General features: G+C 42.4%; 1 protein-coding gene across 1 annotated transcript in view; it reads right to left on the reverse strand.

The window, feature by feature from the left end:
- MED12L (mediator complex subunit 12 like) overlaps window positions 1-14,550 on the reverse strand; it is a 157,034-nt gene extending 142,484 nt beyond the window's left edge. Inside the window, exons 1-7 of the mRNA XM_026065168.1 lie at window positions 14,524-14,550; window positions 13,220-13,324; window positions 11,141-11,332; window positions 9,190-9,349; window positions 1,464-1,633; window positions 812-922; window positions 109-378 (exon numbers count right to left, since the gene is read on the reverse strand). Of these exons, the coding sequence (XP_025920953.1) occupies window positions 109-378; window positions 812-922; window positions 1,464-1,633; window positions 9,190-9,349; window positions 11,141-11,332; window positions 13,220-13,324; window positions 14,524-14,550 (1,035 nt within the window). The remainder of the gene's footprint in view (window positions 1-108; window positions 379-811; window positions 923-1,463; window positions 1,634-9,189; window positions 9,350-11,140; window positions 11,333-13,219; window positions 13,325-14,523) is intronic.
- Between the last annotated feature and the right edge of the window lie 4,150 nt (window positions 14,551-18,700).

Genomic DNA, 18,700 nt, shown 5'->3' on the forward strand with positions numbered 1-18,700 from the left:
CTTTCCAGACCCACGAGTAGCACATCTTGCCCAACCCAGAAAACACTTTATTTTCAGATATATTGAATGGTTATAGCCTTGACAAGAATCAACAAAACATTGGCCTACCTGCAGCATACAACTAAGTCCATAAACCAACGGACGATGTTGCGGGCAGGAGAGGAAATCTGAACAGGCTAGCTGTACCGGGCTCACCACAGGACCAGGTGCAGTCGGACTTGGGGCTGCTAAAGGAGGGTTATTTGGTCCAATAATTATATGAGGAGAATGTGCAGCTACAAGGTTAGGACCATCGCCTAGCAATAAAGATAGGCGTCTGGCACAAAAATAAGCAAGGCGACGGGACAGATAAGCTGACTGAACAAATTCTTCTGAGTACTGAAATAATAAAAAAAAAACACACAGTTTACTAGGCAGTCTTTTCCACATATTCATTTTCATTAACAATCTAACACTGGACATGCATAAACTAGAATGGATCACCTAATCCAAGATCTCAGAAGCTGAAAAAGAAAAGAGCAGCTCAAATGCAAGTTTATACTTCTGTCTCAAATTTCATCTGTCCTGCAGGATCAGTTACAGAAAAAGAATCCTCCTACCAATTTAAAATAAGAAGGATTATAATGCAGGAAATTGTCTTTACTTATTCTAAGCATGCACCATATTTCCATAAATGTCATATGTAAAAATGTTTATGTATAAACAGATTTTGTCACCACAAATATTAGAATCATTCAAAAATTATTTAAGTTATACTAATCAGACTTGTATTGATTTTGTAAGTCACATGGCTTTAATACATGCTTTGTACCTGCAGCATTAGCGGCAACAACAGCTTAAGAAGATCGTCATCAATAGGTCTGATTTTTTCCAAAACATCCAGTATCCATGTCAAATATTCGTGTCTCTCAAGCATTCCTTCCTTAAAGGATTTAAGATAATGCATCAAGTATTAACAGGAAGCACTAAACAGGTGTGCTCAAGCTCAGGTGATCTTGCTCAATGAGTATCGGGACTTCTGCTCCCACTAAGCCACAACAGGTCCTCAGCTGATGGCCTGTGGTGCCGAGGCCCCTGGGCACCTCAGCTCCTCTGCCTGTCCAGACTGCTGGTGCTGGCCTGCAACGGTGGCCAGGAGCCAGACCAGTGTGGAATGGAACAGCCCGTTGCTACTTCAACATCCATGGTTCAATGCGCCACAGTGACCAGCCTGACCCACAGTAATTAAAATCACCGTTAAAAGATGGGATCATCTGGAAGAGCCAGAAGAGGCGAGTACATTGCTGCAATTGTAATCAAGCACGTTAAGCAAATCACAGCTTTTTCAGCTAGCAAATCTTTAACAGGAATTAGCATTTACAATTTGTGCAAGCCTTATGACAAATGTTACCAGTAAGTTCTAAAATTGAACTTTCCAAGTACAGTAACCTCAAAAAAATACCATGCACTTCTTGAAGTATTACCTGAAACATATAAAATGACAATTTTTCATTATATTCCCACTGCTTCAGGGCGTGCTCCATCTCCTGAGGCATCGCTACAGAGTTGTTGCCTTGGCCAGAAGTCATATGATAAAACTCTGCAACCTTTGCCAGCTGCTCTCGAAGGTATCTAGTAATAATTTGCGTCCATTCTGCAAAATAAGTTTACAATTAGAACACTTCAGGCGATAACAGATTTCTTTCACTGTCAGAATTAAAACAAATTTATATTGCCTTTGTAGTCAAAGGATTTCTCCAAAACATTAACCAACAGTCTCATAATGCAAAAACCTTTTGCAAATTAATGGGCTTTTTATGTGCCTCTCCTGTGCATCATTCTCAAAGCACTGTCAGTTATGTAAGTAGCCTGCTAGTTTAGGGTTAATTCTGTCTGTGATGTAAGAAGCACACCTTTAAGCATACAAGCTACATCTTTAGGGAATCAGCTCTCTTTCATCAGGGCTCAGCATTCAGCCACAAAACAGCTTTGAAATAGATAAAGTAAGTATACTACAATTACTACCTTCTGTCTGGAGCTTTATTCCCCTCTTCCCTCCCCCTCCAAATATAGGGAGAATAAAACTCAGAATTTTGTACAAGCAATGGGATATAAAACTGTTCTTGAAAATGGTAACTCCTCCAGATTTTCACTCTGACAAGAATGCAAAGGTTCAGGAGCAGTTTTTTAGGTCAGACTGAGCAGCACAGCACAGAGGCTTACAAGAAAGAGTGATTATCTTTTATTACAGATGAGTCAGAAGGTGCTGTTCACCAAATACATGAACCTACCAAAAATAAATCAGGTTTTCTCTCTGCTTCAGCAGTGATCCTATATTTAGCAAAACTTGGAGAAATTAGTGAACAGAAGTAAGTTTGCTTGCTCATCTTGGCATTTCTGCAAGTCAGGAATTCAAATCAATGCACACTATAACTAGACGAACTACTAGCAGATCAACACTTTTGGTCAAATTTAACCGGCCTCAGTGCTCCTCAGCTCCAGCAGTTCCCTTGTTAAGTGCTCGCATGCTCTCCAGCCACCGCTGCTCGTGGCCACCTGAGAACCACGGTCCTTCACCCCAAGAGTCACGCTCACGCAGGAGACCGTCTCTGCCTGTACACAGTGAAAAGGTGCTATTCCATGGTTACAAAACACACTTAATTTCTCATCTCTCCAAATTCTGATGCAGTAGAAAAAGGCTCTTAACTCAAAAAAGCTTTAAGGGCATCATAACCATGTAAAGACATTCCTCTATCCTCACTTGTAAAACCTATGAATGACCCTCTTCCCACAGGAACCCTGAGACGTGCTCTGATAAAAAGAAAAAGAATACCCCATTAATCCGCCTGGTGCTCCTCCAGAAAATATTGCCTTGTAATAAAGTGACTAGGATTGCACCAAGCATACTTTGGGACACACACACACTCCCCTCAAACAGCACATTTATTTCAAAACGCACAGCACGCGTGGCTTCCACGACTGTCTAGGACGAGAGTAACAAAGGCAACTGAAAAACAAGACACTGCTAAGTTTCAGCTGGTGACAGCAGCAGCTTCTGCAAGAGGTCAGGCCACTTTCATCTACAGACAAGGAAGCAATATGAAGAGAGGACACGAGAAGCATCAGTACTCATTCTTTCACCTGCAAGAAAAATCAAGTGTAAAATTTTGAACTATCACCAGTAAATAGTTTAAAATTAAGAAAAGAAAATGATGATTTGTATACAACTGTCAAGTTCTGTATGAACAAAGCTTTTATATGATGCTGTTCCTGTGCAATATATTCGGCAACATTACTACAGAGCCAACGTTAGAAAAAGGCAGGCAGGTTAGGGAATAAAGCAAAACGAATCAAGTGTCACAGCTGCTGAGGGTGTGGCAGGAATAAATCAAGTAGCTACTCCTTTCAGCATCTTCCCTAGAAGGAGAAATGGCAGAAGCAAAACTTCTTGCCACATTCCCCAAAGCCACAAAAATATGAGGAACAGAACTTCTTCAAAAATTCTGTCTTCCACTTGGTTCAGAACATGACCTCCCAGTTTTAGAGCGTTAGAATCAAGCTGGCCAGAACCGGTAGCTCAATATCTATTGATCAAATCATGACACTGATTCCAACCCCTTTCTGAAAAAATACATATTTATATATATTTATATAAATACACAATATATGCACATTCTTTTGTGGTCTGGCTTAAACCACATCTAATTCCTTCAGGGTTATTTTTAAACACTATTATAACCAAACTCTTGGGTCATCTTATTTTCAGGAAGGTTTCTGTGACTCCAAATTACCCATATCTCCACACTGCCAATGCGAAGCTTGTGTAAAGTGATTCCAGCTGAAGCAACCTACTCTTTCATGGATTATTCTCAATCTAAAATCGAGCACAAGGGAAGCCAATGCAGTGAACTGCGCAGAGCGGCACAGTCGGAGCAGCACCACCGAATACAGCTGTAATCACCATTTATACTGCAGAGACATGAACACGACAGGAGAGCTGCACACCTACACTGCCAGATGAAGCCGCCTCTCTCCGCACTTTGCACCACACGTGCTTCCTGGGACAGAGAGCAGCAGCCTCGAGCGAGCCTTAGCCAGCCCGCTTCTCGACAGGCTTTCCTCCAGGCAGCACGGGCCAGGACTGACTCGACAGGAGATGCTTACCTAGACAAAGCTTTGGGAAAGGAGGAACGGCAAGGAAGGCATTCTCTTAGCAGCGCAGCCGGAACGACCCAGGAGATCCACATCTGTCAGAGCTGTGTTTAACCAGCGTGCAGCATATTTTAGAGGAGCGCATTCTTTTATGAATGCATAATGCAGCCGCTTTGGCGGCCTAAGCCTGTCAACCGTCAGAGCGACAGGGACCACCACTCCAAAACACATCTCTTCTCAGTGTTTGCTACCCACCCCAGATTTAAGCTGGTTTGTTCAGTCGGTAGTTCTGTCGACATGTTCGGAATATACGTGGAATCCTTTCATTTCAGTCTCCTGAAATTTCTGTACAAGGCTAAGGGCTTTAGTGTTTTCATATAGCTGTTTAACTACATTATGTAAACATTTACTTCAAACGTTCACACGTTTTTGTGGAAACAACCACAAATCCACTACTGCACACCTTTTTCATGTCACACTATGAAAGAATAATTTTCCCAAAGCAATTATCAATATTGCTGTGCCACTGAGTTAGAAACCATGGAAAATGAAAAATTTGCAATACATAGGGCACAAATCAGAAACATTATTGAGTAATCTTCAGCCGTTCTCAAATGAGCAACAAATTACTTTCTAAATAAATTCCAAATAAACTTTGCAAAAATAGGGAATTTGGACAGACAGCATAGCCTTCAGTATCACATTTGGCAGACTCAGAAACCTGCTTCAGAGTACTCCATGACAAAAATCACGGGCACCTCGACCCCCACGTACTCTTACAGGCTTCGTTCATTTTAGCCTGAAGCAGAGGTCACCATGGAGGCAGCCACAGCAGACGTGAGCAGGGCTTTCCCACCTGCTTCCCCACCACACAGTATCAACTCTCACCTTCCCAGTAAGCATAACCTCCTCTTATTTTAAGGAGCTACTACTCCTAGCCAGGGTGCACCAGATCTAGACCAACTTACCGGGAAAGATAAGTTGCTGCAAAGACCAACTCTTGCAGTTGTAAGCAAGGAAAAGAGAAGGAAAAAAGAGGGCCTGCTTCAGCATCCGTTGGTACAAGGGATGTGCTGAGCTAAAGACAGAATGGGAAGTTGAGAGAAAGAAAGAGCAAGTCATCCAGTCCCACTAAGTGGTTATAAAACTGCTTAACTGAGACTGAGTTTTTCCTGCTCTGGGAAGAGGAGTAGAGAACTATGCTAACATCCCACCAAAACAGCACTGACCTCACTACAGCTAAGCTAATCAGAGCATGGCCTCCTAGATTTAATACGAGAATGGAGGCATCAGCCTGACTTGATATTCTGGGCGGCTGTTGTCTCTTCTCCTTATTGCCGACCTCCTCTCTGCCTCCCCCTTGCTCTCTGTCACCAGTCACCGGCAGGACACCTTCCTATTTTAGTCATTGTCGTTTGAGCACGCTGCAGAACAAACACTAACATCCACGCTGAGCCCAGCACGTGCAGTCCAAACATTGCCAGACATCAAGCTCAAGGTTAGAGCATCTCAGCACACGCTCTTCTCTAACATTTTTTAGAGTATCTCAAGGCACGTTCATCTGAACAGGTTCGCTATATCACCAATAAAATCACAAAACACATAAAGGGCCATACCTTGATGCAATTTTGACAGGGCTCTTAGGAAGATGACATAGGATAACATAGCATGGTTGGCAACTGAGGTGAATCAATTTCCCCATCTTGATGTCACTGTTCCAAAGCCTGTTCTTTAAAATAAGATGGAAAACCCAGGACTCTGTCAAACCCATAACACACCAGACTAAATTCTTATCTCATTTGTTTCACACAAACACACACATCTACGTGCATTGCTCCCCACACCTACCCACTACTATAGTGCTATTCCAGCTGACCAGCTTTTCTTTCATTACTGCCTGCGTAGGAAGACTTCCAAACAAGAGTTATTAACTGGAAGCAATGCCAGTGCAGCTCATCCTATTGCTTTGAGGAAACATGGCTAACACGCAGTCTACTGGCATAAGCAATAAGAGGCGCAATGGTATTATGAAGTCAAAAGTTACCCAAAAGTTACCCAACTGTTTAAACTAAACTCACACTCTGTCACAAAATCTAAAAAACTGTTAAATCCGAAAAAGATTCAGAGTCTCATCCTCACCATGACAACTCATGTTGCGATAAAAAGATCAGAGCATTTAGTTCACTCTGTAGGCAAACCACCGCATACTTAAAAACCTTAGTGAAACTAAGAGCTTTGTATCATTTTCCAAGTACAAAACAGATTTTAAAACCTACAAAAATCTGCAAGAAATTTCCAAATGAATTCAGTTGACAGATACAAGGACCTCCATTTTCCTTGACAAAAGCACTGGCACCTCAGTCCAGCTCTGAGAAGACCTGTAGTTTCCCCAACCGTCACCCAAACCCTCTGTGATGTGGAGCTAGTTCTTAGACTGGAGCTGAGGTGCAATTTGATGGTGCACACCTACCCTCCAGCTGTACCCAGAACTTGCTGTGTTCAGCAGAGAGTCAGATGAAATTAAGGCTCTCAAAGGAAATGTGGGCTGGAAGATATTCTGATAATTACTTTACCTCAAATATTTATGATCCCTCAGCAGGCAGTCCTCCAAAGACATGATTTTCAGTCAAACAAGATATGAATGCAAATTCAAGACTCATCTCGTCACACACTTCAGCCTTGCTGTCAGCTACAATGGGTTAACATAAAAGACTGCTCTCTAGAGCAGGGTTACCAGGGACACTTCTCAGTGTTGAGTGTTTACTAAAAAATTACAATCTGATTTTTTTTCCCCCAGGAGAGACTCAGAGAAAACAAATAATGATTGAGCTAAAGAAAACATGTTTATGCAACAAGACTCAGCAACGTGATGTTAAAGAAGTTGTACTAGTGAGCAACAGCTAGAATAAACATAAATCAATCAGTAATAACCGGTCACAAAGAAGCGCCAACAGAGCCTCGTTGCACAATGCCTTAGGTGCCCTGGTTGGTACAGTGTCCAGGCCTCCTGCGATCCTGCAGCCCTCCTGCCCCCAGCTCCGCTCCCTCCCACGCTGGCCACCGCAGCAGGGTTCCCACCGCTGCTCCCACGCTGCTCCCTTCTGCCCTGGCACCTGCACCTCGACACTGTTTCCTCCCGGGTTCGGGCAGGAAGCCGCTGCCACCGCTGCGAGACTCACCTCTTCTTCTCCCCCCTTCTCCTACCCCTGGTTTTGTAGTTTTTGTTTTATAAACTAGACATAAACACAAGACTTTATGCATAACAGTACAGACAATTTTTACTTAAATACCCAGTAAATATTACTCATTCTCAAGCCCATACAAAGCTTCATGATCAGTCAGAGTGGTGCAACACGTGCCTGATTAAGCACACCCCAACCAACCAACAGCATCATAGCCATGAACAACTGGCAGGGAGTTCGGGGGGCTCCCGATGAGAAGTGGACAAGACTAGGAAAAACTACGTTGGAAATCACCTTTATCATCTGCATCCATCACCACCTTTGTGCTGGGGAGGACACTCGCTGGGGACCCATCGCTGCTGTGCTGGGTGGCCACAGGAGAGAAGCCCCCTTTTGCCTTCCTCTCTCTCTTCTTCCTGTAGAGTTACCTCCAGGAAAAATCAAAGCTGATGTCCGCCATCAGCTACAGACCCACAAATTAAGCTTTGAGGGTGTGAGCCTGTCTCAGCATCCCTTGTGCCTTTGTAACACCAAAATACCATGGAATCTGTATATGCCACGTTTGTAATAGACAAAATACTGAATAACAAAAATGCAACTGTTGTATTCTGCATCCTGCCTGCAAAGCCAAACTCTCTCATTACCACCAGTCTGGTGCACAGCTACAGAAAGTCTAGCACAAAATAGCTTTCATCCTCTTCAATTTAAAAATTGCACTAAGCAAGTAACCTAGACACAGCAGACACTGTTACGTGAAAACAAAGAGTATTTTACCTTGGCAAAAATGAAAATACACTAAGAACAGAGGCAAGAGTGGCTATAAGAGTTGCCTGCGCACTAAATACAGCAGGAGTGCTACCATTCACCACATAGCTGTTCCCTCTCCTGCAAAGGCTGTAACGATTCAATTGAGGATTCATGCAACCCAGTACTCAACCACACTAAAACATGCACAAGGGCCTGAAGTACAGCTACACAAGCAAGCAGGCAATTCTCTTTTTCAAACCATAATTTTTAAAAAATAATTTGAAAACTATAACCAAGGAACAAACATAACATTTTTGCTAGAAAATGCAAAATACACTTTTGGGGCCTTCATTTGAAGATGAAAGCAAAAATGAGGGTTGCAAGCCTACGAATAAAAAACAAAGCAAGTTTTGAAAGAAACAACAGAATGGTTTGGCAGGAACAAGCAGAAGTTTCTCAGAGCAGCACAGGGATGCTGCTAAACAGTGGTGAAATTGTCTGTTCTAAGTACATTTATCTTGAGGACAAACAAGGAAAAAATTCATTCCAGATAACTGAAGAACTGTATATAGTGTATGTAAATTGTGAGAATAAAACTACAACTTTGGTAACAGTTACAGTACCTTTGGTCCTTTAGAGGCATTCACTGCTCGGCCTGCTAGGCTAATGCCAGAAAGCATCATTTAACACTAGTACTTAAAAAATACATTGCCACCTATGTTCAAATAAATATGCTTGAAATTCACATTTCATTTCGGGCTTTCCATATTAGCAGTTCAATTCCTGGGTAACATTTATCTTCACAAACTGTTTGCCACTCCTGCCAACCCCCCAGAGACCGGTGTTGGTGTCTAAGACGCAGCACTGTCAACTCCTCAGATACAGCGCCTGGAGACTGGGGGAGGAATCAGCTGGGAGGAGAACAAGCCAACACAGCAGAGCAGTATTTATACTGCATGGCTCTTTGTACTCTTTGACATAGGTTTTTAAGAGAAACAGATCAAAAATTTTTCATTCCCCTTCCCATTACAGTGATTCCTCACTGGACACTTCAAAAAACCAAAGACATGAATGAGTGCAGCAGACCCCTTTAGCTGTTACTGTGCATTTATACATTTGAGTTATTTACCGATATTTGGATCAGTAGCCTGGCGTTTCTTGATTTTAGCTTCAGAAATAGCAGCATAGTAGGCACATGTCATCTTAATCAGCCACGCCGCTCGCAGCAGTGGCACAGAATATTTTGCTAAGTAAGCAAAAACATCTTCTTTTTTACTGAGAATAGGAACCTGAAACGAAAGAGGAAGCAAGTGAGATAGCGCACACAGTCCCAACAGCACCCGACACCTATAGGTTGCCTCTGCCTACGTGCTGCCATCAGCAGTTCCATAAGCCCACCTATTTTTTAAAAAAAGTATACATAATCAAAGAAATCCCTCTAGTGTTTCTATTTATAAAGTTTGCCTTTAAGAAAGTTGAGGGAAGCTTTAGTTGGTGACATGCTAGCCACAGCAAAGATTCTGTTTAATCGGTGTTGCAGGTGGCTCCACTGGTGGCAAAATAGTGCCTGTTCTTCACTGACTGCAGGGCCACAGACCAAAACTGGTGAAACTTGTACCTTCTGTTATTTTGACCCAAGACCATTTGTACTCACTAGTTTTGGAACAGAAGTTCCCCGTTTAAATTTAATTCATACACACAGTAACTCACAGATCACTGGAAGATTAGCTGCTCGCATGCAAAGCTTCAGGAAGGAAAGGCAAGAATTGCAGCAGCTTTGTTACTGCGTTTTAGGTTCCTCCTTGGATGAGTTTTAATGACCACATGAGCTTTTATCCTGTTCTGCTGTTCTTAATTGATAGCACACAGGATCTCAAAAAGACAGCTCAAAATGGACTTTTCCAGTTATACAAAGATTGCCACAAAGCAGCATAAATTCATCTCCTTAACTGGAAACTTAAACTATAAGGTAAGTAGTAAGAGTGTTTAAAGACTATTAACAATAGATATCAACATCAGACAGATTTAAACGTGAAGAACATGCAAAGGGGTTGGAGTTAACATGCCGGTTCTCTTAAGAATGCATCAGCTTCCAACTATTTCCTAGTGAGATACGGGAATTTCTGTAAAGCAGACATTTGTTTGAGAAAGAGACCCTTGAAGTGTGCAGGCAAAGAATCTGGCTGTCGGCAAGTTAAATGCACCTAAGCTGGAATACAGCTGTTTAAAAGACCCTTTTACTGCTCAGCTCCGAAGCTCCACTTTGCTCAGGTAGCACCCTCGCAGACGGACAACCTGCCACACAGCAGCCGCTGCCTCCAGTGCCGTCCACCTCCAGCACGAGCAGAAAGGGAACAGCTGAGAGGGGACTGCAGCAGGTCCCGGCTCCGTGGTGCCTCACGCAGGAGGCAGCATTAGCCGCCCGGGCAGCCCTGCTCAGCACCGGCAGGCCACAGCTTTCACAGGGTTTAGGCACTCGGGGCCAAGGGTGGAAGAGGCATTGCTTTGTTGGAGTTGTTTTGGTTTTGTTTTTTAAACCCAAACCAACTCTGAAAATCACTTACACATCACTAGCAGTATAAGCACACACGGTTAGGATCCCCAGGTTCAGACTAAATTTCTGAATCTAAACTTTTCTGAGGAATGGCAGTATGCAGGGACAAGAAATAGAACCTTAAGAGATTAACGCTATTCTTTTTGAAGTTAATGGCAAAATCTCATTATTTCACAGAAGCTCTAATCACAAGTCTCATAAGTTACCCGTTATCCTAACCTCAGTAAAAAGGTGCACCCCCAACAGCCACATTTCATTTATACATAGTTATTGGTTTCTGTCTGTATACCTATCATACCACTTTCAATTTTCAAGAAGCTAATTTGAGGGCTAACATTTTACTTTTTTTATTTATATATGCGCACACACACGCGCACACACACGCTTTATATAGGTATTTATACTTTTTAACAGATACAGCTTAAGCTCTAGGCATTTACCTTGATACTTATGAATACTGCCCTACTCTTAGCCCAATTCAGTACAATCCAAAATCCAAGAAAGAGGGGAAGGAGTGTTTTAATACCTTTTTTGCTAAAATGGTCAGTGGTTTATTTCCAGCTAAATCTGTGAACCAGTTGTGAATTGCACTCTGAGACCGAGCAGTAACCAGCCAGTAGTTGTCTTTGGCATTTACTTGTGGCTTCTTCTTTCCTGTGTCCTGGAAAGTGTTAAGTTTTAGCTTTTCCGCTAATATGCTGCTAAAGTAAGCGCCAATCTGGTGGAAAAAGCAAAACATATGACAACCCAGTAAGCAATCATCTATTGTACATTAATCCACAAAGGATTTCCATCTGAATAGATGTAGTCATCACTCTAGCCTAGGCTATCAGTTTAATAAGATTAATTCCCTGCAGCCAGGAGATAGAGATTCCTGATGCTAAGCGTCAGTGCAACGTTACTGCACTATTACAGAAGCTGCAGGTCAGCAAAACCAACCCAAAGCGAAGACCAGGCCTCAGAGACAGTGGAGACGCAGCAGAGATGCACGTGCTTATAGTGATTTCACCACAAGTCCCCAGGCCACATCACCCCAGCAGACAAGTACCTCAGGTTTAGGCCCCCATTCAGTATAACCTGAGAGTGGCTTGGAACATTCCTCTTTCAACATTTTATCATATCATCAACCACGTATATACATGTTTTTCACTTCTTTTTAGACCCAAACTACACTGTCACAAGAACTGCATTCATTGCCTTTCCATCAACAGTTACAGCAGGCAAAACTTCACAGTTCTGGATAAGCAAATAAGTGTTTTGATTCCACTGAAAGCATTTCTGCTACTACTTGATATCTTCAGAAGAATGTTATAAGACTTGCTTCCCCAGCACTTTCAATCCCAAAACAGCAGAAGAGAGCCTAATAAGTTTTATTTATTGTGCAAGTTTATTTATATAATCAAAATTACTAAAGTAGAAATTACTTTTAAGCCTGTCAGTAAGAATAAAATGGTTGATTTTCTAATAAAAATATCCATAGTTAGCAAATTTTAAAATTTAACAAAGTTTAAAAGATACTGAATTCACTTTGATAATTCTACACTTAAATCTTTGAAATGACTCCAAGCACTTCCTTGTCATTATTTTACAACTTGTCATTTTCAAATAGTTATGTTCTTTTTCACTGTACAATAATAGTCAAAACAAGATAATTAAAAGGTAAGCAAGAAAGTGTCTGCAGGTGGCAGTTCTAGAAAGCAAAAATCAGAAGAATGCAACAGAAAAGCCTTTAACATTTCAACAACAGTAACCATATCATTTACTTGTACATTTCGTTCTCATTTCAGATTTATGCTTTGCTAAAATAAAAAAATCTGTGAAAATAAATCCACATTTTTCCAGAAAGTCATAAAATGTTATACATTCAAAAAGTCAAAAAACAGAAAATTACTTTGTCTAAAAAAGCTTTGATAAACTTCTTTCTCTCCCAAAACTATTTCTTCCTGTTTTCCCAAAAGGAAAAAAAAATGACAGTAGAAGAATCCAGGTAGACACCTCAAATAAATATTTTCTTTTTCCAAACAGCTACAGTTTTCAATCTGGAGGATGACTTTCATTGCTCTTTTCTATTTGTATTCTTTGAATCCCCCTCTCCCCCCCCCAAAAAAAAAAAAAAACACACAGGAAAGTTGAGTTTCCCTTAAAAAAATCCAGGAATATATTTCCAATAGAACTGGACCAAACAGTGACTGGTTTCTCCCAGTAGAAAACAACCTGATGAAACAGATGCAAGATGAAAGTAAGTTAAAAATTCATAAACACCAGGGACTTTCAGGAAAAGAGTCACTGCTGCCTTTGCAGGGGAAGCAAACAAAAGAAAAGGAACAAAAATCAGTCTCTCTTCCACAGTGAAGTGTGCTAGTTACCTTTAGTTCCCAGTATCCGTGTTTTCCTCTGAAGACAGATGACACCAGCCAGCAGAGATAGCTCAACATTATTGTATTAGTTCTAGAATTAGCTTTGATATGAAGACTTACAACTAGAAAGCAAAGCAGCCAACAACAAAGTGCAATCATCACCAGCTCACCAGAAGTTGTCCTCATGGAGAAAAGAACATTGACACTGATTTAAATGAGTACCCTCAGACTGACAAGTCCTGTCTTACCTTTGAGGCATTAATGACAATATTTCTGGCAGATCCATGCTCATCTCCAGAGAAAGCAGGTTGATTACTGAAGCCTTGCTTTACATTCACCGCAGTAAGTTCATCCTGCAAAGAGTGTTTTAAGTGCAAAAAATGAAATGACAATTTAAGAAGTCGCATCATTCTGAGAAACATGTTTCTATTAAAAAACTGTGTAATTGCTAGTATGACACACCCTGCACTCTTGAACAATCACTGAAACGCTCTGCACGTTCACGGGATTTCAGCGGAGGGCAGTGAAGGGCCTCTCCCGCTCTCCACCACAGACTTTGAGGCCGTGGCCCAACAAGGAGGCCAGTGGTAGGCACCCCAGGTCTGAGGGCCAGGACTGGTCCGCGGTCCGAGGAAACTCCTGCCCTGCTGGTGCCCCGGGCCCGCCCCGACCTTTCTGCTCCTCTCCAGGACTCTCCGGCACGTTGCCTCCCCAAGGGGCCAGCGCGCAGGCAGACCTGCCCAGGGCAGGGACCACATTTCTGGGTGAACATGTTCATGTATGTTCTTTTCCCAAAATGCACCACGTCACAGGAAAAAGGCTGCCCTCATTTTCAGCACCCATCACCAACACTGGCACATGACCACACTTAAAGGACTCATCACCAGTGGAATAGCAGGAGCACTTTTGAATGTGAACATCATTGATGAAAATAAAATCTATCCAGATTTTTGCTGTCCACTAACACACTTTTCACTTTGTTCATAGGGATCTAATTTTTCCAGCCATTTAGACATGTGGCCTGAGCTCACTGCAAACTGCACCGCTCCGCGGCAGACGGCCGTTGCACACCCTGCGTCCCTTCCCCATATGGCGAAGGAGACACCGGCAGCCGACGCGGGGAGGAGATGCAATTCCAGATACTACAGCACAGCCAGGCTCACAAGCGCAGCGTCTGTGGGAGGAGGTACACCACACAGAATCTGCTTAGCTGTGAAACTGAATTCAGAGACAGACATCTAGCTTTTTTAACGCCACCAGTTTGTAGCACTGCTTGCACAGGTGCCTGCCCACTGACAGGAGCCAGGGGTACCCTTTTCACATCGTATAACCAACGAAAGCACACAGCGCAGTAGAAACAAGTATTCTCTAGATTCTTTTTGCAAAGCACATTCCAAGTTTTATGCCTCTTCCTAAGGAAAAAAGGAAAAGGATAAAAAAAACAGGCTAAAATAGCACTAAAATAAGCATACTTAAAAAAAATCTAGAATTAAGGAGCTATATAGCAACTCTTTAGAGGCCATGTAATTGTGTTCAATATTTACGTTCACACCTTCTCCTTCACAAGCTGCAAGACCATTGCGTGGTCCTTTCCCCAACTATTTCTTGTTCTAAGCAGCAGCATGTTTCCTGAAATGATCAGTGGCTGTAAATTTTCTGAAGGTGTTTAGGTTTTACACTGGCCACGTTTCAGTGGATACACTTAGGATCTTAAAAAATGTTCAGCTTTCTAATGCTAAACTACCAGCTGAACTGGTAAAAAGCTCATCCTCTCTTTTCCTCCATCTTTACATGCTCTTGCTGGGGCAGCTGAACATAAAGCAAGGCGACGTGAGAACAAATAAAACTGAACTGTGGTAAAGAACACCAGTTGCACCCCTGTCCCAACACAGGGCGATTAATGGTCAGAGTCAAAACTCAGCCAACATCGTATCTTGCATTGCAGTTGAAAAAGGGGAACAAAGGGAAAAGAAATAAACCAGTGAACCTGAGAGAGTCTTAGCCTGCCAGCAGGAAAGACTCCCACATCTGGAAACTCTCTCCCTGCTTGCAGAGCCTGGGTTAGAAGAACTGCCAGAAGGCATCATTCGGTGATCGCGGGCACGCGGGGAAGGAGGTAGTGGAGCGGCAGGAGCGAAGGCGAGACCGCACCAGGGATGTGGGGCTCGCTCCGAGCAGGCCTGCACCCAGCTCAGAGCTGCGTGCTCACACCGAGCGGTCGCCCCTGGGAAGGGGCAGCGCAGGGCGACGCAGCCTCCTTCGCACTGTGCGATGCCTGTGCCGAGTCAGGAGCTGCTGCTGAGCTCTGCCTAGCGCCAGGGGTCGTAAAAGCAGGAGAGAGAAACCACACCAGCCAGTATGCAGTGCACAGATCTCACACACAAGGCAGCTGCTGCAAGTCACATTCAGTGTACGACACGCGCAGCAGGCACATATCACAACCTCGCACCAAAAGTTAAAACAGTTTCTGGGTTACAATACGACAAAAACTTTTCTGCACCGCTGTTCTGTTAAAGTTTAAAATGCTATTTCAGTCTGTGGCCCAACAACTACCACTTGACACTACCCACTGTAATAACAGAAGGTTTTTAGAAAAATCAATTTTAATTAAACATTTGTCCCTGTTGCAGCTCAGCCCACTTCCTCTGGAATTACTTTTGCAGTGGAAGTATTACTAATCTCCCACCACACTATCAATACGCCCTCGCTTTGCTGCATACCAGTATTTAGGCAAGCTTAGCTAGTTCATGTTTCTGCAGCAGGAAAATGGAAAACACCCAGAGGTCAGCCAGCACTCGGTGCAGACACATACCCAATCTTCACACACACAGCGCGTAACCTGCTAGGCAAGTCCCACTTTCACCCCATCCTTCCCACTCCTTATCTGCAAAGTTAATACTCTTCCACAGAGGCTGTGCAGTTTACTCACACTCTCAAGGTCAGAGGTTTACCAAGGCCAGATGAACGGGAAACTTGGGTTTTTCTCTTAATCTGTCTGTAAACGAAAGGTATAGATCTCCCTCAGTAACTTACCACTTAAGGTACTTTACACAAGCTCAACCTGGGGTCCACGGACTAGCGGTAGGAGGTAAGATATTGGAACAATCCCAAGATGACCATGAAATAACCTATGAAAACAAAAAGTGACCAACATGCAAGCAAACAAACAAAACAGGAGAAAATAAAATGAAGAGCTATGTCTGGCTGGAAATGAAAACTATTGCAGGAAGACTTTATGAGGTGGTCCCAGGATTACATAATTTACAGAAAGAGGACTACCTGGTACTTGGACTAAGAAAACCTAAGAAAACATTGTTTTGCACACCAAACGCATCCCAGACTCTCCTTTCTTTGTCTGCACAAATAAAATTGGGTGACGAATTTGTCAAGAAATACCAGCGATATCTGGTGGAAACATGAGATCAATTTGATGATCTAACAGCCTGTTCATGTCTTAAGCCTCAGAAAATAAACAAGTTATTTGACAGGGGAAAAAAAAAAAAGATTTATTTTAAGAACTGATAAATAACTAAGAATTGCATAACTTTACTAGATTTCATTACTAGTTTTGGACAACATGTTCTCCCAAAAACAGTTACCTGGAAACTTCCAGGTTGGTTTATTCTCTTCTGCTTTGCAAAGCGTGTTGCTTTTCAGTATTTCTGCAAAGTTTGTGAATAACACAGAAGACAGCACAGTATTTAGGAGAACTCTAAGCTTTCTAGGGTTTATGAAGTTAGCAAACCTCATTTAAATTTTAAATTACACCACCCAGAAGTGCTGGAACACTCCTCCACCTACACCATCCCCAAGACATCTATGAAAACATAGATGAAGGCAGAGAGAAAACTGATCAAATGGATTATAGGTAAATAAATAAAAGGTAAATGGCAAATAGATGGAAATGCATGTTACTGTTAGTGCTGTTTCCACAGATGACCCCACTTTTATCTTTAAAATTCTCTTTTGAAAAAAAGCTGTTTAGATATCATTATATTGAAAGTAACTAAGAACCGTGTGTTGCACTACTGTATCTACCGTCACTGTAGGAACAAGGATGGATGGACTGACAATACAAACACAACAGTGTTTTGGTTTTGTTTGGCTCAGATTATTAGCTCAGATTTCTCCCTGCCTCCAGTAGTAGTTCAGACAAATAAACTTTAAATGTAGAGCTTAACTAAATTCAGAGGAAATCTGGAGTAAATTTGAAATTCCATTTGTGACATCGCTAAACCTAAGGGAAACAGTTTAATTTCTCAAGTTTACACTGCCATGTTAAACATTTCCCCACAACTATAGAGACTAAAATCAGCCCCATGACAGGTCATTGTCACTACAGTCAGTCCTACCATGCTCACTGAATTCAAACACTTGCATACATGTAACCAAATACCATCTGGAAATAAAAATTAAGAGAAGAGGTATGTCATCTGTGAACACACCATATAGAGACACCTTTTCAAACAAGCAGTAAGAGTTCAGGTGGATGCTCACAGGAGCACTAATTAAGTCACACCTATGCCAGCTCCATTAAGGGCTCAGGGTCCTTTTCTACGAGCACAGCCATCCCAGAAGAGGAAAAGCATTCCAGACAAACAAGTAACAACACGGGCAGAGCTCAGCTGTGCCATACTAAATGCATCAGGGATAAGGCAGCTGTCACTTGGCTCGATTCGCAAGCCCTTTCCTGGCGACAAGCACAGGAGCGCTGCCGCTGCTGCCACTTACCAAGTGATGCACTCTGCGACACAGCGCGCGATCCTGCGGGCTCCTGCAGGGACATCAAGCTCCTTTCAAAATGTCAAGCAGGGCCCTAAGTGAGCCCAATCAAGCTTTAAAATCCTTTGCAAGTTTAAATAGCCAGCTGAATATCCAGGCCCGAGGTGTGTTAACTAGCTTCACGAATAAATTGTTTCACATGGGATATTTAAGACCCATCTATATATTTGCAGCACACCATTTGTTGAGTATTTGTGAACGCAACATGTACAGATACCTTTGCAGAAACAAATCCTAACAAGTTCAGGACAACGTTCACAAGAGATGAACACCTTCAGCTCCCACCTCTGCAAGAAGTCAGACCCCAACTTAAATCTGTGTCCACTATTTCACTCCATTGCAGTTGCAACTCCTGCAAAGCATGTTCAGAGGAGTCCACCCTTAGGATGCTAAAGCAGGGCACTAACCTGGCCTGCTTTAATCAGGGCACTCAAATCTAGACAGAGAACAAACAAATCAACTATTATGAGCAAACACTGGAGGATTATTGTTGGGCATTCTGGACTGCATAATTCCATATTAAATTGTTTTTAAATAAATAGGAAAAAGTTTTTCCAACTTGAACGTTCGTTACCGCAGTAACACTTGGTTACTGCAGCACCAGGTCAGTAAGACAAAAGCAGAAAGAGAATGATATATAAAGGTTTTGAAAAACTAGGAACTGGCCAGTTTATTCTGACATCTAACTGATCAAGTGGACAATGCATGGAGCTATACTGAGCACTACTTAATGGTCAGAACCAGGGATTTTTAGTATATATGTATTTTTTCCCCCTAATCTCAAAAATTTCCTTCAGAAGAGAATTTAGATGTAGCTCATATTAAACTGAGGAAAGCAACAAAACAGATCATCTTAACTAACTCATTTCTTTCAGATCCTCTCACATAGTGCACCTTCTGCTTCACATCTCTTTATTAAGGCAGGACATCTACTTGTAGCAGCTTGG

Source organism: Apteryx rowi, unplaced genomic scaffold (genome assembly GCF_003343035.1).
Source record: "Apteryx rowi isolate R43461 unplaced genomic scaffold, aptRow1 scaffold_224, whole genome shotgun sequence".
Classification (NCBI taxonomy): Eukaryota; Metazoa; Chordata; class Aves; order Apterygiformes; family Apterygidae; genus Apteryx; species Apteryx rowi.